At 34.9% G+C, this 22619-nt stretch overlaps 1 protein-coding gene across 2 annotated transcripts; it reads left to right on the top strand.

The window, feature by feature from the left end:
- The first annotated feature begins 877 nt into the window (after positions 1 to 877).
- LOC112505773 (DNA-directed RNA polymerase I subunit 2) lies at positions 878 to 19019 on the top strand. 2 transcript variants are annotated; one of them, XM_025109749.1, is made up of 27 exons: positions 878 to 1149; positions 1684 to 1760; positions 1853 to 1981; positions 2592 to 2668; positions 3413 to 3476; positions 3645 to 3715; positions 4769 to 4846; positions 4929 to 4974; positions 6362 to 6542; positions 6643 to 6695; positions 6955 to 7028; positions 7234 to 7351; positions 8800 to 8887; positions 9971 to 10086; positions 10395 to 10522; positions 10623 to 10702; positions 11288 to 11529; positions 11603 to 11767; positions 11873 to 12037; positions 12148 to 12222; positions 13997 to 14100; positions 14179 to 14254; positions 15228 to 15356; positions 15453 to 15593; positions 16061 to 16273; positions 17451 to 17705; positions 18431 to 19019. In XM_025109749.1, the coding sequence occupies exons 1-27, from the start codon at positions 936 to 938 to the stop codon at positions 18842 to 18844; spliced, it is 3573 nt and encodes a 1190-aa protein (XP_024965517.1). In that variant the 5' UTR covers positions 878 to 935; the 3' UTR covers positions 18845 to 19019. The 2 variants fall into 2 exon arrangements, with proteins under 2 accessions (XP_024965517.1, XP_024965518.1); XM_025109750.1 differs by lacking the exons at positions 878 to 1149; positions 1684 to 1760; positions 1853 to 1981; positions 2592 to 2668; positions 3413 to 3476 and adding an exon at positions 3493 to 3567.
- The last annotated feature ends 3600 nt before the right edge of the window (positions 19020 to 22619 follow it).

Genomic DNA, 22619 nt, shown 5'->3' with positions numbered 1-22619 from the left:
TCCAAATGTTTGCAAGAAATTGCTTCCTGGCATTCTAGACTATATGAATTCAATATCACAACTAGTGAAAACCGTACCGATTGCAGAGGAGAAGAGGCGATGGAATCGTACGCAGGCAAAGAAGCAAGATGAAGAAATGGAGAAATCATACCGATTGCAGAGGAGAAGAGGCGATGGAGGATGGTGGAAGAAGACGATTGAGCCGATGTGGAAGAAGACGAGGTTGTGATGAAGTAGACGATTGAGCCGATGTGGAAGAAGACGAGGTTGTGATGAAGAACACAAATGGTGGGATAATTAGGTTTTTTAATGGAAGAAATAAGGGTAATATAGTCATTTTATATTCTGTCCCATGTTGTTCCACCTTTTTTGGTGGAACAAAATATATCAAGTTTTGTCCCATGAATTTTAAAAATAGTCCCATCTTATCCTATGTATTTTTTGTCCATGGCATGTCAAACATGAGACTATTTTTTTTGTCCCGTCCGAATGTAGTCTGCATACCAAACGCACCCTAAAGAGTTTTTGTCAAATACTTTATAATATAGTATAGATGATAAATGCTTAGAATATGCCTGAGTTAACAACTGTAATTTAACGAAGTTAGTCATAGGGACGAAAAGCGAAATGAAACAAAAACCACAATGACAAGAAATTTTTGTGAAGACTAGGGACTAAAATAATTATAAACGCCAAACTGCAGGGTCTAAAATTGTAGTTTGCTTTAAATTAGTTGTGTAACAGAAACGTCAGCTTGAGGGGGCTGAAATGACAATCTTTAAACTTATGGGCCAAACTATATAAACTATGAACAAAATGTCCAAAAGTTCAAAAAGTACAACCCACAAAACCTTTGTACTTAAAACCCTAAACCCTAATTCTGTTTCACCTTCCTCCGTAAGGCATTTGCAGTATCATCCTCCATACTAGGAATAATGCCGATGAAAGCAGAAGCACAAGCAAGGGTTTCAGGGAGGCATAGATTGACGCCACACCTACCGTGCGATCCCGACTATGAGCCCTTAAGGGAGCTCTTCAGCCATCATATTCATTCATTCGATCACTTGGTCGAGTATGGTTTAGAGAAGGCACTCATGAACATAAAGCCCGTCGAGGTCGTCGATCCTAACACCAAGTTGAAGCTAAGAAATATCCTTTTGCTTGTTTTCTTTAAAATTTTGTTATTGTAGTAGAATTTGAATTATTACTCTGGTTTGGGGTAATTTTCTTCTTATTACTTATTTAATTTTGATTCTGGAATAAATTGAGAAACCTTCATTTGCAGTTTTTTTTTAATTTTGTTAAACTAGAAGGTTTTATATTCTTTAGATTGAACTACATATCTTTCTACTAACTGCTATATTGATTTCCATGGAATTTTTTTTATCAAGAAGTGTTACAGATTAGGGTTTATTTTTGCGGCGTTCTAGATTCCAGTTGGCTACTTATTAACTTAAAGTTTATGAATTAATTGTCTTTCTGAAGAAAGAAGATAATTTCTGAATAAGTTGGCTTGTTTTTAGTTGATTGAAAAGGGTTCTGGAATGTGATACTGATACCTTTTGTACAAGTCTCATACTTGAGGAGCCAATTAGAGATTTCCTTGTTTGATTGGTTTATCCAGCCATTCTGCGTGGCATGTACATTTTTGTTATTTTGTTTCATTCTTGACCCACATCATACTCTGGTTTGAAAAACCTGAGCTATATCCACCGCAAAAGGAGCGTGGAACATTTCGTGAAGCTCTCTCTCCGTATGAGGTAGAACTAGTGCAGCAACAAAATTTTACTCTCTTCCACCGAAAAGTAAAACTATGTAAACTTATTGGATTATTTCTATTTTCTTACTACAGTGTAGACAGGCTAAAATTTCATATACTGGTAAATTTTTGGTGGATGTCTGCTTCAAATATGGCGATGGTCCTGGTGGAGCTGTTATAAGAGAAAAAATCAATTTTGGGCAGTTTCCTATTATGTTGAAGGTAAGGGAATGTCCACTGATTTATTTTGCACCGTATGCACTCAGTCAGAAACTGCAAGGTACATTAATTATGTTAAAGGTAAGGGAATGACGTCTTAAACGAGTCAATTATGAACAGGGGCCTTTATCCAATGATCGCCTCAACTTTATATGCTCTAGATGGGCCATGCTGTTTTTATGTTAGACCTATGTGGTTACAGAAAACTAAATAGGAATAAAAGAAGAAGAATATAATTTATTAGTATGGTAAGTTGATGAATGACTGTTGAAGAAATGTAATGAATACTTGTTTTGTAAGACTTCCAGTTGCAATTGTTTAAATTATACGTGTAGTTGTCAGGATAGTAAATTTGTAAGAAAGGGGAAGGTGGGATTTGAGTGGACACATATAGGTAAAAGAAGGTAAGGTAGGCTTGTGGTGAACCTAGATGGACTTATGTGCTTAGTTTTATTACGCAAATACAGATCGCCTTGTGTGATCACACAAAGCCATTTCTCATATCTATGTTTATTGCTTATGTAGTTAGTATATACTATAGTATGTACTAAAGTTTAAGATGTATACAGTTAACAACTTGATGATGCTAAAAATGTTTATAAACTTTTTGCAGTCTAAACTTTGTCACCTCAGAGATGCTGATCATCAAAAGCTGGTGGCTTGTAAAGAAGAACCATCAGAAATGGGTGGGTGAGTAATTTTATACTTTATTACCTTTTTTATGGTATATGAAGGAACTTTAAATTTTTAGCTGCTGAATTAAAGGATGTTCAGTTTGTCACTTTATTCACTAGCCACCATTCAGATGATCATCATATTATGATGTTTTCATCCCTTACTCTATTGGTTTAACTCCAGAACATGTTTCACACAATGGCACAGTTCAAACTAGATTATCTTTTTTAACAAAACTTTTACTTATTTGTTTGTTATGTAGAGGTTGATGACTTTTATATAATTTTATACTTCGATGGTAATTTTTGACCATACCACCAGGAAGAAAAGATATTGAATTTTGTGCCCCAAAAATGATCACCAAGTGAGACCACCAATAGGAAACTTTGAAAATAAATATTTAGAGAGAGAAATAATATTTTACTAGAAGAATGAAATATTTTAATATTATAATCAATGTTGGATTCTCCAAAATGGGGAATCTGTTGGAGATGAATGTAATTTTTTTTTATGGAGATTTTGACTTTTGGTTCTCCATTTTGGAGAAATTTTGGGGAATCTGTTGGAGATGTTCCAAGTGATATTCATTGAAGAAAAGCAAGAGTTATACGGCCAATGCCAGTCTGGCCGTTCTGTTTGATGCATGCAGTGGAGTTCTCTTTGTTTACATGCTTATCTTTCTAAATTTCTTTCGTACTACTTCTAGTTATCACTGTTTTTGTATATGACCGTATGTGGTTTCTTCATTCCGTGTTGTAGGTACTTCATATTAAACGGGCTTGAGAGGGTTGTCCGATTATTAAATGTGCCAAAGAGAAACTATGTAAGTTACTATTTATGCTATACAGAACTAACTACAATCTGTTAAAGGGTGTGGTGAAGATCTCAGCCAAATAAGTTTGTAACATGCATAGGTCTTTGCTCTCTACTTATTTATTTTTCTTCTCTTTATATTTGCCACTTTCTCACTCATCAATTTCCATATATGCAGCCAACTAGCATGGCCAGAAGTGCATTTCGCAATCGACGAGAAGGATTTACCGATAAAGCTGTGGTGATAAGGTTTCTTTTCTTTCTGATCTCCGAGTAACTACTTCTAGGGCTCTCCATTCTTTTTTGTGGATTTAGAATATAATTCTCATGCGTAGTTTACCCTATGAGTGGTCTCGAACTGGAATCTAAAACGCCCTATAGGTATATGCTTGGAGGTGAGTTACCTTCCTAGAGCAAAATGGCAGAAATTCTTTCTATACCATTCTGTTAATCATTTCTTGGAAGAACAAGGCTCTACTGTAGGCAGTTTTTGAGTCATGAGGTAGCAGTTTATCACTAGTTTTTATTTATATTTTAGAAAGATAGCAACTAGTGTTTCATGCTTCAGTAGTGTTAAGACTGTGTTCTGATGTACATTTAAAAGGGTCTAATGGGAGCTGCTGAGTTTGTTTTTTAGAGATTCCATTATTTAGGAAGTAGTGTTTGAACAGAAAAGCAAGATAAGCTTGTCTTTGTCTATATGCTCTTAGGAGGTTCTTTGGAACAAGCATTTAGAAGTATGATTACAGAATTCAACTCATCTTCTTTTGCATGATAGAACTATAAGATCTTTGAACAACTAAGATTCATTATTTTGCAAGGCACAGTTCTTTACCCTTTTGCTAGTAAGTGTACAAATTTATTACAATGATCTTAAGTTCTCAGGTCTTTATGAGCACAAGCTCTCCTAGAGCTTCTGAATCCCGATTATCATATAGCTTTTGTCAACCTATCCTGGAGAAAGAGTTAGAAACCTTGGCATCTCTTTTATATAATTTAACAATGTAGATGAATATTTTTTTTAGATGGTTCCAAATATGTATTTTCAGGTTTCATGGCTTTGATCAGAGGATACATAATTTTTATGTATATGATCAATTGATCATCTATAAACCATATTTATGAATGTATTTTGGAATTGACAGCAGCAAATACAAGCTCTTGTTTTTCAAAATTTTAAAGCCATTGTATAGTTATATTTGAATCATGTGGTCTTCTTGCTTCAATGCTGATAGTTTCTTTACATTTAACAATAAGTATATTTATGAAGTTGTTGGTTGGTTTTTTGTGTTCTTATCCCAGATGTGTTAGAGAAGATCAATCGGCTGTAACCCTCAATTTATATTACCTTAGCAATGGGAGTGCAAGGGTTGGATTTCGGTTAGTAATGATTCTGGTCTTGTAAAAGTCCTTGGTTACTTTAAATAATCACAGCTGACTATTTTTAGTATGACATTTGTAGGATACGAGGGAGGGAGAATTTGTTACCTATAGGACTTGTTTTGAAGGTATTTTTAGTGCACATTTGTTCAATATATTATTTTGGTCGTCTACTCTTAGATGGAGAAAAGTCTGTTGCTTTGTGAATTTGTTTATTAAGGTTTTAATTTGCTTGGCCATGTGGCTGCAGCTATATGCTTCCTATTTTTCTTTCTTCTCTTCTTCTTTTTCCATATACAACTGTTCTATTGTTTGGAGATGTTCCTTTTTACTTGACTTGGTCCAATATACACTCATCAACAAGCATTCAGGGTGTTGAAGGAACCTAAAGTTGGCAGTTGTTCCCGACTTAAATGTCCTTTTTCTAAACTGTTTTTGGACTTGGGAACTTCTCATTTTTATTTAAAAAGGATTATTGCTTGCTATTTGTTTCATCTTGTAACTTAGAAGTATGATATTGTTTTACTAACTTGAATTGTTTGGCTTATGCTTTTTATCTCTTGCTGGTTTTGTTATTCGTTTTATTTTATTTCAGTTGAGTTTTGATATGATTTAACACACTTACCATGCCTATGTAAGGTCGTTATATATCTAATTTTATGTTGAAACAGTAGCACAATATCTTGATGCTAGTTCATTGTTAAAGTTCAAATTTAATGTTTTTACATATGGAATGATCCACATACTCGTAATATTTAAAGGTAGTTGTTTTTATAATGTCTTTAGCTTTCCAATAGGTGTAATTGTACATGACATCTACTGAACTCTGAATTGATTGGGCAATGCTTCAGCTCAAACTATTTTAGTGATTGAGCACTGAGAGAAAATTCTCTATTGATAAGGTTTTTTATCGACAAGAGGGATTGTCTTGGACCTGTTGGAAAACCTGTTCACAGCCTTCCTATTAAAGGTGTCAATACACTTTGTTTTATATAGGTATTCTTGAAGTAAGGAAGCCTTATCAAAAGGTAGTTCCTCTTTTCTTTGGTGGTGAGGAGTGCACATGCTATGGTCTTTAGTCACTATTTTTTGTCGGGTTATTGATACCTAAACCCCGTATGTCTGTAAAGTGATGCCATATGATAATACAGTCTACATAGGAATTCTTCAACAGTTGAAACTCAATAATGATTCGCTTAGATGTTGTGGAGGTGTTCTTTTAACTTTCTGTCTTCTAGATTTGATCTTAAGTTACTGTTCCGTTAAGAACTTAAGCTGCAGCTGGAAAGTGATCAGATATTCAAACAGCTTGGTTTTATCTACGCTTTATTTCTTGTGCTCTATATAACATGTAGACACATGAGCATGATGCCTTAATCAATTATTATAGCAGGGGTTTCCGTAAAAGTTTCTCATGTTTTTTTTCCTCTTCCTCCTTCATTAAGGATGTTGAACATTTGCCTTTGCTTCTTTGACATGATTTGCTTAATGGGTTATCTTGTTCCCTTGCAACAGGCACTTATTGATGCTACTGATCATGAAATTTTCATGAGTTTGATATCCGTGTACAATGATAAATATGAGAAAGCAAAAGGTTCTGTTGGCACTCAGATTTTGAGTGAAAGGGCAAAAATCATTCTTAATGAAGTTAGAGATCTGTCTCTTTTTACTCGCATTCAGTGCCTGCATTACATTGGTAATTGTTATTCTGTTATCACCTTCTGTTCCTATTCATATTTCATAGTCAACTCATATTTAGATGCATAAATTCCATTTACTTTTCTCATTTTAATTAGGAGAGTACTTTAAACCTTTCATGGATGGCATGGAAAACGAAAGTCACTCTGCTGTAAGTCCTACTACTTCTGTAAGAGGTTCAGTTATCTATATGTGCACTGATACAAAAGATGTAAAATAATGTCACAGATATCTTGCCAGAGACCTGTAGGACTCTCTGTAAATGTGTGTGTGTGTATATATATATATATATGTATGTATATATATATATATATATCTTTTCTTAATTATCTGTTGATCTATCTTTCAATCAATTTTGTGATATAACTTTTTTTCTTTGTAAGCTTACTTCAACTTCCTTCTTTTTGTAGGTTGCTGATGCCGTTTTAAGAGAATTCATATTGGTCCATCTTGATAACAATCATGATAAATTTAATCTGCTGATGTAAGCAACTCTCTCATTATTATTATTGCTTGGGTTATGTGGTAATGTGGCAGCAATGTTGTACGTACATATTTTTCATAGCAACTATGCATGATCTTAACTTTTTTCCAGCAACCTTCATGTTTCTTGTTTTTACTTTGTTCAGTTTGTGGGTAAGGGATGGGATTTCTTGGCTTTTAAAGTGCTGACATATGTTCTTTACCAGCTTCATGGTGCAGAAGCTTTTTTCTTTTATTGATCAAACCTCTGTACCAGACAACCCTGATTCATTGCAAACTCAGGAAGTTCTGCTGCCAGGTCACTTGATTACAATATATGTTAAGGTAGAAGTCATTTCCTTCCATAATAAATATTTATGCTAGAATTGCGCCCATTCACAGTCTCTGAGGTGAGACCTCATATACTCTTCCCTTTCCATGTTAGAGAACAGGAAAGTAAACATTTGAATCATTTGACTATCAAATCAAAATTTAAATATATCTTTTCTATTAAGTGAATGAGCAGAAAAATACAAGTTGATCCCAAATGTGAACTAAAAATTCTGAATATTAGCTACATCTTGTCATACTTCTGAGGTTGTTGGAAGGTTAACAACAAACATTTAATTATATCATGAATGGTCATTACTACTCCATATCATCGTTCATGAAGCATTGCATGTTGAACTCCTACCTCAGGTAGCAGATTCCCTATAGCATCTCAGATGAAACTTTTGTCATGACAGTGTACCAACCTGTTTTTTGCTCTTCTATGGCACAAGTTTATCCAAGCACACAGTAGTGTGGTCACAAACATTGTTATAACCTTCCATGCCAATAAACGCACCACTATAGCTGTTATCAAAGCTGAGGAATTTCATTGCAATATATTTCTGAAGTTACCTTGAGATTTAACCAGGACATGTGTTTCATCACCATACTCGTAAATTTTTAGTGAAAGCTAGAAAAAAACAGGTGAACAACAAGGGGCATTATAGTACACAGGATACATCCATCAAATACGAGGGAGGACACCCTGTTACTTAAGTAATTCTTGATGAGGGTGATATTTGTCCGAGAACAATGATAAAAATACAAGAATTATAGTACACAAGATACATCCATCAAGTACGAGGGAGGACACCCCGTTACTTAAGTAATTCTTGATGATGGTGACATTAGTCCCAGAACAATGATAAAATACAAGAAGAAAACAGGTAGGGGAGTAAAGGAAGAAGGGTCAGCCAAACTTATTGAAATTTTTTGCGTTTAACAACCTAGATTGGTGGACAGTTTTATGCATAGGAAGGTTCATGTATTATCAAATTTGGTGTATTAAAGTTTCCTTGGCCATGATTTGGGATTCGAGTTATTGGCTTTAGCTGGGCAATAGGCAATGGATTTTTATTTTCTGCAGTTTCTGTTGGAAGATATGATAAATCTCAATGGGTATTTTCTAGTATATCGTTTCCTGCAAGGAATTCCCTTCTTGAACTTGATTTGTTCCAGGGTGAAAGTTCTTTGTAAGCTAACTCAACTAGCATGGATTACACAGGCCATTTTTGTTGATGAAAAATCTTCCTATTTTATGCATCTCTTTTATTATGAACTGATAAAAGGAGATCTAATTTCCCTTATAAAATCTAGCAATTGCTCTCATCTTCTTTGCACATGTATTCTTTAGTTATAATATATGTTGAGGATTAAGGCGGGGAATGGAGGGCTGTAACTGTTAATAAATGAATGTTCAACATGACGTTTGTGTATTAACATCGTTGCTTTCTCATTTTCAGGAAAAATTGCAGGAATGGCTGCTAAAAACTAAAAGACAGCTTCAAGAGGAAACTAAAAATAGAAAGAAAAACTTTGAGTTCGGCAGCTGTATGTTCGATGCCAATCTATTACTTATTTTCAAGCCGTAGATAATGTTTAAAATGAAATTATCGCACAATCCCCATATATCTTCTTTGGTGGTCAAGTCTTAAAGTTTGAAGAGTATCACTTTTAACTTTGCTAATCTAGGGAAAAGGAGTACAGAGTTAGACCAATTCACACCAAGGATGAGAATCATAGAGAAGCTGATGTCTGAATATGCAGAGGTTTTACTCATTGTTCAATGGTGAAAGTGAGAACGAGGAGATCTTCCCCGACTGTATTGCTAGCGTTGATTGGGGGAATGTGCTTTTAAATAGAACATCAGATTAAGAAGTAGATTTAATAGAATAAAGGGAGGTAGGTATATGAGCCATATTAGTACTATTCAGGTTTGAGCGAACTGAGATGCCATAATTGGCTTTCTGATTATTTTGTTGCATTCTTGACTCTTGAGACGAAGTAGCTGCCTGATTAGTGGGGTACACTTCCTGTTCCCGTGTACAAGAATGATGGCAATATTCAGAGTAGTAAACACCATGGCACATAAATTGTGGAATGGAGTTCATATCACTTTTCACATCATTAGAAGGCTTTGTATTGATGTGGGTTATGAGAAAGAAAATTTTCCATTTTTCCTGCTGCTCTTGGATTGTCTTTTTGCTTTGGTGAATTTGTTGTGTCTTTTCTCATTATTATTTCAATTGTTGTATCATTTATGTTGGTGTTCAGAAAAGCATGCTACTATTAATCGTAGTTTGTATGGCTCCTCCATTCAATGGAATTTTTTGGCTATTGGTTTTTTATCGGTGAAACACTAACACAGCAACCTCTTATGATATTCTTTTGGATGCCTATACTGCTTGTAGCTTATATTCTATAATGTTAATTGTTATTTTGTGTGGGGCATGAGTTGATGCAAAATTGGCATGCAGCAAATGATGTTGAGGTTGTTCTGGCTTTCCATGCCATTAGAATTTTCTTAGTCCTGTTCTGTAGTAGAAGTCAAAGCCTGTTGTTTTACCCAAAATAGACATGGAACTTTGGTCAAGTTAGATTTCTCTCATGTCTTTTTGGCTTGGATTATTGCAGTAGCTGATGTGAAGAAGGCACTGGATAAAAATCCTGCAAAACAGGTTGGTCTATCTGTTGAAAATATGCTAAAGACTGGAAGATTGGTTACACAGTCGACTCTTGATCTGAAAGAGGTACTGCTTTTCTCGGTTTACTCTATTTAATCTTGTAGAAAATGTTATCAGTTTAAATGGATACTTCCTTAATAAATTCACAGGCATAAGCTGCTTATATTGATGAAAATAAGCTATTTATGTATCATTATTGCAATTTATTTTTACATGAAAAATCTTAATGTTCTATAATGCTCATGAACTCATCTGAAATAGAACTAATTCATTGTAGCGTTGTAAAAGAAAAGGGCATGAGGCTCAATTTATGGTTGCGATCGTCTGTGTATAAGTTGGTAAAATTAACTTTAGGTGCCATGTTTCTTTGCTAGAAAGCTGGTATGACGGTTCAGGCAGAGAGGCTCAATTTTCTACGTTTTGTGTCACATTTTAGAGCTGTTCATAGAGGTTCATCACTTGCAGGGCTCCGCACCACAAGTGTGCGTAAGTTGTTGCCAGAGTATGTATAAGTTCATGTATTCCAGTTCTTTTCATTTACTTAATGGTATCATATCTTCTCACCTTCTCTCCCTCACTCGGTACATTCCACATATTCACAGATCCTGGGGATTCATATGCCCTGTTCACACGCCAGATGGGTCTCCATGTGGACTGCTAAACCATATGACAGCTTCATGTCGTAAGTTTACACATCTGTTGATACTTTTTATGTTATACATTTGAAACTGTTGCCTTTGATAATAATTTTCTTTAAAACCGGAAGTCATGGAGGACTGTAACAAGAAGCCTTCTATCACAAACTAGTTGTGTTTGTTACTATGTGGAATTAAATGCATTAAGCACATTTTTATCTGTGTACACTACCATAAGATGTATATGAGCTGTTCTGATTTTCCTCCTTTGTCTCCGTCTCTGTTGGTTATTTCATATACCAGAATGACGCTCAACACTTAGTGTGCTGACACTACCAAAGGTTTTATTTTTTTTAGAATCTGTCATGTAGGCTTACCAAAATGTGTATCATGCTTAAATTTATCATAATTTCTAATATTTGGTAACTTCTCTATCGAGAATATGGCATTATTGTGGTTTTTCTGTTACATTGGGTGTTGGCATTTTACTAGGAAGCTATGCATGCTGTTTCTCCAATGCATGTATGTATGAAATTTAGATGGCAGAGCTCTGCATTTTTAATCTACATTATTTGTATCTAATGTTTTACTTCTTCTGATTGTCCCGTTACTGCGTTGATAATCAATTATAGGTATCACCTCATATTATGATTCAGAAGGGATAATTAGAGATTTCTCAAAAATACAGAAGTCTATTCTGAGTGTTCTGGTTGGGGCTGGTATGATCCCTGCATTACCAAAACTTGTAAAAGCTGGTCCTCCAGAAGTTCTTCATGTTTTACTTGATGGCCGTGTTGTTGGTGCTATACCCACTGATAGAGTGGAGAAAGCTGTCAGCCACTTACGAAAATTAAAGCTATCAGCGACTTCAGCGGTTTGTTTCCGTTCAATGTCAAAAGTTCTTTTTGTTTATTGCTCTCCAGGTCTTAATTTATATAAATAAACAGATCCCTGAAGATCTGGAGGTGGGATATGTACCTATTAGCATGGGGGGAGCATTCCCTGGTCTGTACCTGTTCACAAGTCCTTCACGATTTGTTCGACCAGTTAGACAGAAATTTCTACCTCCTGAAGGAAACAACAATATTGAATTGATTGGGCCATTTGAACAGGTAAATCCATTGATGTTTAGTTTCATACAACTAAAGTCTCAGTGCAGTGCTAGACTCGCCATTTTCAGAAAATATTTAGGACTTGTGTTCATTGCGTGTTGGCAGGTTTATATGGAAATAGAGTGTGCGGATGGAGGAAATGGTGGAAGGTTAAATGAGTTTCCTGCCACTCATGAAGAAATTCATCCAACAGGAATACTTAGCGTTGTTGGTAATCTTACCCCATGGTCTGATCATAATCAGAGTCCAAGAAATATGTACCAGTGTCAGGTCCTGATTTTGTGTTTGTTAGACATCTTTTTGATATTTTATTTTATTTTTTTCTACAAAATTGTGACAATTTTCATTGATTTACTTCCAACTTGCTTCTCGACTTGCAGATGGCAAAACAGACAATGGGCTTCTCTTCACAAGGGATCAATTGTCGCGCAGATCAAAAGCTGTATCACCTTCAGGTTCGTTTATATCAATACATATCTCTACGTTAGTCTTTTTTCCCACTTCTATGCTTCCCTTTACCTATGCCCTATCTTTATGTAAAAAGTACCAACATTCTTGTGCCATTGTTAACTGTTTCTCTCTAAATGCTACTTTTTACCGTTCATAATTTTTTTGAGTACATGGGAAAAAATCATTGGACAAATTGATTTATGTCATTCTGATATGGCTTTTAAGTCTGTTTTGTAGACGTGGGTTTCTTTATTGCCACTTAAGGGCTGTTTGTTTACCTCTTAATAGTTCCATTAAGAGACAGCCTCTGAATCGCTAAGACGTGAATTATGTTTGGCAAATAAGTCTGCCTCTTAATGGTTCTAAAACCCTTTGAATGATTTTGTACCTTAGGCCTCCCTAAACCATTCAGCGCGCTAATTTCATTTTGAACAATTACCAAACAACCATATTTCATTTTGCACTATATCATAAGAGCCTCTTAATCATTTTGACCACTTAATCATCCTGCACGAAACCATTCAACAACAGCCAAACAGCGTCTTACATTTGTAATACTGGGTGTCACATTATTCACTTATTTCTGTCTTTATCATTGTAATTTTACTCAACCTGATCAGTTTTTGCTAGAATACTAACCACCGATAACATACACTTGAATGCTAAACGTCGTAATACTAGCCAATTATGTCTCATCATAATTTTTGCTAGTCTGAACTTCGGAGAGTCACATTGTTAAACTTGGAAGTGATTTAAAGGCTTTTACTACGTATTTGGAAGACTTGTATTTGATTGTCGTTTCTCATTAAGTTACCACATTATGCTATAAGAATCTTTTTGTTGCTTTAATTCTTCATCTTAGTGTTGGATGAATGGAAAAGCCACCAAACTTTTTAGTAATCTTCCCATGCAGCCTAAGGGTAGTATCTTCAAGGGTGTATTTTACACCTGCTGCAATGCTCTGGCTACTTATACTTTTTATTCTATAGTGTATTATGTATTTAACTTCAAAATATTATTTTCTTTGAAACTTGATCACATATTTCTGTTTAAAATATAAATCATCACTCTTAATTTTCTGTTATATCAATAAATTAAGTTGACATGATTTTTAATTCTTCTTGGGCTTGGTCTCCCTGTTGAGCTAGGTCTCAGTTTATTAGTACTTGATGGTGCGTTGGTTTAGTGATTTGTAATTCTCACAAGGATCTGAACTCATGATAGATACCTAACATATCTTTTTTGTGATTTGTAATTCTCACAAGGATCTGAACTCATGATAGCTGCCTAATATATTTTTACAAAGTTACAAGAATTTGATACTTTCATTTTTTGAATTCCTACTATGATTTTATTGAATACTCTAAATCTTCTGTCCTGGTATCACAATATTTTTGTAACCTATTTAGCAATTGTTGTTTCTAGATATTAGATTCATAATAATCCCCAATTGTCTAGTTCAAACTTTGTGCTGGTTTCACCTGTGCTCAGTTATTCGTTATATAATTTGCTCAGCATTATTGGAAGGTTTTTTCTCCCAAAGAACTACTAAAGAGTTCCATTGTGTCTTTGTTTACTTGCAAGCTATTAATCTTTCTAGAGTTCGGCTGTGTTTGAGATCTTTTTGTTTGCTAACAGGGACTCGTTATAAGATTCTTATAAGGATACAAGTCATGCAAATAATTTATACTGTGCCTAGAGTTGGTAGCTGCAATGAGTTTTTATTACTGTAAATGATTAGATGTCTTCTTTATGTGTTTTTAAAATTGGTTATCGCAGACTCCTCAAACCCCAATCGTCCGTACTGCTACATATGAAAAATACAGGATCGATGACTCTCCATTAGGGACAAATGCCATTGTTGCAGTTCTGGCTTATTCAGGGTAAGTGTTTTATAGAATAAGTTACCTATCTTTTTTGTTTCCTGATTAATGGTGGTCTATTTGATCTATGTCATGCAGATATGATATGGAAGATGCCATGGTGTTAAACAAGTCATCTGTTGATCGTGGTTTTGCTCATGGGTACATTTACCAGGTACATTTACAAGTATCTTTATGATTTACTAGTCTATGTTCTTTTAGAAAATCGTCATTTTTCCCACCATACACTTTTTTGCAAGCCCGGGTCTTCATGGAAAGAACTGTTCTACTGTCTGTGTAGATCTGACAGCCGACTCTACTTCAGAGTGGGATATACTTGGTTCATTTGGTTTTGTTAAATTCAGGGCATTGGTTAATCCATATAGATCTTGTCCAGCAACGTAAAGAATGATGCATTGGGTTTTTTAGATAAGAGTTGTCATCTTTTGTAATTAAATATCCCATCTGGCTTGGTCAACTGGCTGGCTCTTGGCAAAAGTGACAAATGTGATTCTCTTATGGGTACGATGGTTATTTTTGGTATATCTAACTGTGAAGGTGGATAGCCTCCTTATTTTTTTTGGTTCGAAATAGTAACTTATATTTGAAAATCACTCTTTCAGTGTGTATGGGGCTGTTAGGTTGATTTTCCATAAAGTAATGTATATATAAAGTTCTCTGTGGATTAATCTGTCTATATAGATTGGGAAAAACATTTTCATAGATGGAAGGAGTGTGTTTTTTAATTGGGAGGGGCAGGTTTTGAAAAAACTTGTCTTTCTGCGTAAAGCTCTCCCCCCTGGAAGCTTACTGAATAAGCCACTATATATATCATTAACCCACTATCAAACAGTTATATAGCTGACCGAATAAGCTGTGAGTCCCATTAAGCTCATTTAGCTGCTAACAGACAGGCCATATGTCTGGCTTACTTTGTACATAGTGGGGGGGGGGGGKGGTTGAGAAAAATCCTACTATATAATTTCTTCGTGTTGGGAAGAGTCCATGGAAATTGCTTGTCTTATGGAGCATCCATCTGAAACCAGATTTTAAGTCACTTCCGGCCTACTTTTATCTGTCATATCAATTATACTCTCATATATAGTGGAAGCTTGATATCAAATAACCTCTCTGAATTCTATTTGCAGACTGAGTCTATTGATTTTGCTGATGAGAAGATCAAATCTGATCGTGGTCAGAGAGTATTTAGAAGAAACTATACAAAAACGGAAACACATTCATTCATCGATTCAGATGGGCTCCCGTATATTGGGCAGGTTTGCTTATGCTTTCCACTTTTTATGTCTTATGGTGTATTTTTTTCATCAGAATTTACGATGTCGACTGTTAAAGTGCTTATTACCAACTTTCAGATGATAAAACCAGGCGAGCCATATTATAGCACGTATAATGAAGTGACGAGTAAGGCATCCGATGCAAGGTTGAAGGGCTCGGAGCCTGCTATAGTTGATTATGTTGCAGTGGATGTGAAAAACAAAAAGCAGTTACAAAAGGTGATTTTCTTTTTTATACTTCAGCATTGCATAGTTTTATTACTTTTGTTTGTTAAATGTATCAGGGCTCGGAGCCTGCTATAATTACCTGAGGATGGACAACTATTTTATGTTTGCTACTTTTGTTTGTTAAATGTATCAGGCTCTCTATCTCATTATAAATGCTACATTTATCCATTAATATTTAACTAGAATAGAAGGGCATAAGATCAAATCAAACAAAATGTTATGATTATTATGAGTAATACACTCTTGCTGCTCTTTTTAGTTTGATCTGAGATAGTGAAGATATAAATGTTCAAATTTATGTCTAATAGTTCAAATTTTAACTTTTTAACATTTATGAAGTTGCATGGAATGTTAATGTTAAACACATTAATCAAAAAGCATTTTTGATCACTTCTATATTAATCTTTTATGGTTATTGTTAATATCCATTGTATGGCCTTGTCATTTTGCTTGAACAGGCAAACATACGTTTACGTCGTGGCAGAAAGCCTGTAATTGGTGACAAGTTTAGCAGTAGACATGGGCAGAAAGGTGTATGCTCTCAACTCTGGCCAGATGTTGATATGCCGTTTTCAGCAGTTACCGGAATGCGACCAGATCTTATTATCAATCCGCATGCTTTTCCTTCAAGAATGACAATTGCTATGCTTTTAGAATCAATTGCTGCAAAGGTATATTTCTATGCTCAACTATGGGGCTGTTTGGTTGGTTTTTTATCAAGTCCTGTATGGATAAAGCTATCTGTGTGGATTAATCTGTCTGGGAGGGTTTTTTCATGGATGGAATGAGCATGTTTTAACTGGGAAGGGCAGGTCTGGAAAAAACTTGGCTTTCTTCATAAAGCTCCCCCATAGAAGCTCAGTGAATAAGTCACTTTTTATCATTAAGCCACTACCATATGTTCATGTATAGCTGACCGAATAAGCTGAGTCCCATTAAGCTCATTTAGCTGCTAAGAAAACAGGCCCTACCTCTGGTGCATGCTACAAGTTAAACCGTATCATTGAACTTCTTGTGTGGTACTTCAAAATATGGTTGATTTTCACCTTAGTAAAATGGACATATTAGAGGGCCTTACTGGGTCGGTTTTGTTAATACTCCCTTTTGTATTTATTGGGAACTGTGTGTTATTATTTGTTTTGTTTCTTTAAATAATGCTGTTAGTTGTACATGCAGCAGCAATCTAATTTGCTGCACATTTAAGTATAGAAATGAGTTCTAACCTATGTACTCACATAGTAATTTAGCTCATCTATACTTAAGTACATCTACATGGGCACAGCAATTAGCTCTTGGTTACTATAGATGCACTATTGAAAAAATATGTAAGTTACCATTTATTAAATCAAGAGTAAATTACGGATATTATATATATATAGACGGAGGATCGTGTGAGAATAAGAGTTAAGGTGGGAGGCGTAAGAAGGGATCTGGACCTTGTTCATCTTTATTCTCACCCCCATCCCATGAATTGCGCTTCTCACTGGAATCGATCTGGTGCATCTAATTAGTGTTGATCTTTAATTAGGATTGGTCCAAGGATGGAGATCCCTTCTTACGCTTCTCAATACTCACGATAACTTCCATTCTCACCGGCGCCCAACCCTATATATATATATATGGGGATGATTTTGTCTTCTTAAGAAAATGGGATGGAATGGGTATCAATTTCTTCTCCCTTGTGATGGAATGACCAAATCTATGAATAGGGGAATAACCAAATCTATTTTTAATCAAGTGTTGGCAAGAAAATTGACAGCCAATACTATTTTAATCATTATTTGTTATTTTTTGTCAAATTGGTATTTTATATTGCTACAGAATGTGCATAACTTTGTCTTGTTACAGGGAGGTTCTTTGCATGGGAATTTTGTGAATGCAACACCTTTCTCTAGCTCGGTTAAGAAACCGGATGGAACCCCAGAAAATGAAAGTGATTCACTTGTTGATGAACTTGGTTCTTTGTTAACTGCTCGTGGGTTTAATCACTACGGTGTGGAAGTTTTATACAGTGGAGTCTACGGAACGGAATTAACATGTGAGATCTTCATTGGTCCGGTTTATTATCAAAGACTTCGGCATATGGTTTCTGACAAATTTCAGGTACGTGATCTTTTTTGATAAAATTTACAGCATTCTTAGATTTCCTTCCTATTTCTACTTTGTCATCAGATCGTACATTTTAAGATCCACAAAATTTTCATTTTTCACTTAAAATTTGATTCGATATCAAATTTCTATTTAGCACTTCATACTTCATTTCTAACCAACCAACTTTATTTGCAAAAATGCAAGACAACGTTAGTGTTTTTTTCCCGCAATTTCTAAGTTTGTATACATATTAGTTCTTACTATTAATTTTCCATGACTTTTATCGAGTAATAGACTTTTAAATCGTTGCATTAGACTTTTTGTCGGGAATTGATCATCATTATGGTGAAAATGCTCAAACAGCACTTTTGTCCCAATTCACTTTTTTCCAAACTTTAGTGATCCTTTTTGGGAACAACTGCTTTCCTTTTTAAGGTAGAGGTCAGATCTGCGTACATCATATTTCGCTCGTTTTTAGTGTTTCTTTTTGGGAATTTATGCAAGAATTGCAACAAAAAATCTAGTGCGATAGTAATCTAGTATGAAAATTATCACTCATTTTTTATTGCATACTCGGAAGTTCTACGTGCCCTCGGTGATAATATCATTTTAGAGCAATTTCTTAACCATAGGAACGAAAATTGTAATTTACTATCATTTAACTACTTCCCCCTGAAACGAAGTGTTATTATTTCTAAATTTTCCAAGCTGATAAATCATCAACACTCGGGTTTCAGGTTAGATCAACGGGAACAGTAGATCAAGTTACACGACAGCCTATAAAAGGAAGAAAGAAGGGAGGCGGTATTCGTTTTGGGGAGATGGAACGTGACTCCCTTCTTGCACACGGGGCTGCATATTTATTGCATGATAGGCTTCACTCGAGTTCAGATCATCACATAGCCGATATCTGCTCCATTTGTGGAAGCATTCTCACGACGACACTAATTGAACGTCAGAAAAAAACAATGAGGGAGACCAAAGGTTTACCCCCTGCAAGGGAACCCAAAAAAGTTACGTGCGTTTCTTGCCAAACAAGCAAAGGTATGGAAACCGTCGCTATGCCATACGTTTTTAGGTATTTGGCTGCGGAATTAGCGGCCATGAACATACGAATGACACTCCAACTAAGTAATGGAGCAGGTGCTTGAAAACCAATTTCATGCGGCCTACCGTTTGATCCCAATTTTGAAATGTTGTTAAGATGTTGATCTTATGTGCACCAATCGTGAAGCGACATCTAGGCGTAAATTTTTCTGATGTAGAAGGTAAGAGTATGTGAACCAGAATGTTTATAGTGTTATTGTGTATGATCGATTCTTACTTTCTTTCTTTCTTGGTTTTTATTTTGTTTGAATATTTAAGAGTTCGACAAATCCAACACATTTCAGTTGTATCTTTTTTTTATTCAGTTTATTTGATTAAAGCATCAAATGCTAAATGTGTATCATTGTAGGGCATAAATGAACCTCAGTTAAGGGGCTGTTTGTTTGCCTCTTAATGGTGATATTGAGATGGAGCCTCTTAATCTATAAGAGGCAGGAGCTGTTTGGCAAAAAAAAAAAACCTTTTAATGGTGACAATATCCTCTTAATGATTGTGTTTAGGGTGTTCCTAAATGATTCAGATGTAAGTTGTTTCATTTTTACCCTCCCACTTCTCCAGCCGCCTACTCATCCCACGATCCTGTTGCTCTCCCCGTCGTCTCATCCCACGCTCGTTCCATGGTCGACAATGGCGGATTCTGGTCTCGTCTTCTTCTCTGTGATTGTTACGGCTCTATCCTCTTACTTATTTCATCTCTTCAAACCTTCCCAAAGGCATTTACAGACTCATCTCCCTCCTCCCCATCTTCTACCTTCTCACCATCTTTCCCGTCCTCCACCTTCACCATCGCCGTCGCCACCTTCTTTACTTGGCTGGCCAATTTTAAGCTCCTCTTCACTTTCAATCACGGCCCACTTTACCCACCAAAATCCCTTATTCAATTCATTGTCGTCACTTTCCTTCCCGTCAAAATTAAACCCCAATTTTTCAACCCCAAAAACAAATCGAGTGTATATCTGTGGATTGAATCGATGCTTTTCCCCTTACTGATTAATTTTGCGTATAATTACAAACACGAATTGAATCCTCACGTTTTGTTAATCGTTTATTGTTTTATAATGTTTATTCTGATTGATCTTTTGGTATTCGTTTCGAACGCCGTCATCGGAGCGGTGGCGGGAGTCGAGCTTGAGCCGCTGTTGGACCTCCCGTCGCCGTTGGACGAGCCGTACCTGTTGACCTCCTTACAAGACTTCTGGGGTCGTCGATGGAACCTCATGGTAACAAATAGCCTGCACACACAGTATACAAACCCGTGAAATATGTTCTTCCGGCGAAGGAATGGGCGACTGCGATGGCGGTCATGGCGACTTTTATCGTCTCCGGTTTGATGCACGAATTAATGTTTTACTATGTAATACCTGTGAGTCCCACGTGGGAGATGTCGTTTTTTGTGTTCCATGGGATCCGTCTCATCATGGAGCTAAAGGTGAAGAGAGCAATGGCCGGAAAATTTGAATTGATGACGGTGGTTGCAAGGTTGTTGACGGTGGAGTTAAAATGGTAATTTGTTGTCATTCAGAGAACAACTACCAAACAACCTTGTTTCATTCAGCACTTAACCATTCTGATCCTCTTAACCATTCGGAACACTTAACTATTCTGCACTAAATCATTCATCAACTGTCAAACAGCCCCCAAGTCTGAGTAATAGGTTATTCGAAGTTGATTAGAAAAGAGAGTATTAGGCTGGGAATGATTTTTTTAAGTGTTGGGTTGGATTTTGAATATTTTGTTTCAATGTTCATGCTTAGGCATGGGAATGGGGCGGGGATCTTAATCCATGTCCCCGTTCCTGATTATTTATCTCAATCACTGTCCTCGTTCCCATCCCCGTCGGGAAATATAATCATATTCTCATTCCCAACGGAAAAACGAGGATTTTTTTCTCGTTTATGTAAGTTGTTTTAAATTAAATATGTGAGAGACCATACATGTTTAAATTTCAAACATTTTCAATAAACCTAAAATCAAAATGAATTTAATTTAATACAAAAAAACTACAACATTATATAAGAACTAATAACATAAAATAAAAAAAAAATCAATTAAATCCAAAAAAAAACTTCAAGTCACATGTACCAAAAGATATTGAGTAATATAAAATTATATCGAGTAATATACAAAACTTATCAAGTAATTGCATTTTGACTTGACATCCAAAATATTACATATTAACTTCCATAAAATAACAATTTTAGATTATAAACCTAGTTAGGAAATAAGAAATTATGAACTACCGTTTTAGTTGAAATAAATAATATACATATATAGGGGTACATTCGAGAAAGAACTGATTAGTTTGTGGTAACTGTGGGATCCAATCTCAACCACAAATCAATGGTTAAATTAGGAAATTGATAATTTTGGTAATTTTAAATTAAAATATTAATTAAGGGCATTTTAATCATTCTATATTTTCTCTCTCCTCCCTCCTCTCTCCTCTCAACTCTCTCCGTCAAACACCTCCTCTTTCCAACGAACACCATATCAACACATGATGCACACGATACGTTTCACAAAATAACGAAAAAACACAGTGTGATACATTTGGTAAAGAAAACATTACCTAATATATTGTGTTACACTTCGTAAAACAACAAAAATATATTGTGATACACTTCGTATAACGTAAAAAATACATTGTGTTACACACTATGATACCATATATGGTTGATTAATACAACTGTGATACCACTATTTTACCACTGTGATACCCAAAAAGTTTTAACGGTAAAGAATTATATATTTATTTTCTCAATTGTAATTTCATAAAAAGAAACTTCCATAATTTGTTTGATTAATAAGAAAACAATATCAATCTCTTTAATTGATAATCGTTAAAGAAAAATATTAACAAAATTACTAATACACTCTTTTTCTTAATTAAGGTAACACAATTAATATAATAAAATGATTGACTCATATTAGACCTCACAGTTACGACAAACTAATTAGTTATCATTTGATTAGGCCCCTATATATATATATATATATATATAAAGATAGAGAGAGAGAGAGTTTGTTTCAAATGCAACCATGTCCATTTGTACAACCAATGCAACTCAATTAATTGAGATATTTATAGAAATGATGAGAGTTTATTTCTTATGATTTGAATATTTATGGAAGATGACTAAAGTTCATTAATTATGATCAATACTTTATGTTAGGAAACAAACAAAACTTCTATGAAATTACATATTCATCGAATTAAATGGATGGTTAAGATTGAGTTGTATTGGTTGTACAAATGCAAAGGGTTGCATAATAWMTMWMYWRKWKAKWTATTATGCAACCCTTTGCATTTGTACAACCAATACAACTCAATCTTAACCATCCATTTAATTCGATGAATATGTAATTTCATAGAAGTTTTGTTTGTTTCCTAACATAAAGTATTGATCATAATTAATGAACTTTAGTCATCTTCCATAAATATTCAAATCATAAGAAATAAACTCTCATCATTTCTATAAATATCTCAATTAATTGAGTTGCATTGGTTGTACAAATGGACATGGTTGCATTTGAAATATACCCCATATATATATATATATATATATATATATAGGGGCAGGTTCAAATGCGAACCGTCCAATTCTTAAAAACCGTGTGAACCAAATTCGACCAATCAGAAAATTCCATTTGTTTTCAATTAAATTTAAATAATAAGAGTGTTTATGTCATTTTGTACATTTATGTAATAATTATGGAAGTTATTCATTCCTATTAATTAAGGAATTAAATAAAAGAAACCGTAAAATAAAGGAAATGTTTCACTCTTTTAGGATATTACATAATTAAAATATTGATTTT

Source organism: Cynara cardunculus (genome assembly GCF_001531365.2).
Source record: "Cynara cardunculus var. scolymus isolate 2C chromosome LG 2, CcrdV1, whole genome shotgun sequence".
Classification (NCBI taxonomy): Eukaryota; Viridiplantae; Streptophyta; class Magnoliopsida; order Asterales; family Asteraceae; genus Cynara; species Cynara cardunculus.
This window is presented reverse-complemented; position numbering and strand designations above follow the sequence as displayed.

Excerpts from the sequence above, each read along its gene's own strand:
- LOC112505773 (XM_025109749.1), top strand. The coding sequence starts at position 936 with ATGCCGATGAAAGCAGAAGCACAAGCAAGGGTTTCAGGGAGGCATAGA. Across the intron at positions 6,696-6,954 it reads AAAACGAAAGTCACTCTGCT|GTTGCTGATGCCGTTTTAAG; the intron begins GTAAGTCCTACT and ends TTCTTTTTGTAG. Across the intron at positions 15,357-15,452 it reads GGCTCCCGTATATTGGGCAG|ATGATAAAACCAGGCGAGCC; the intron begins GTTTGCTTATGC and ends ACCAACTTTCAG.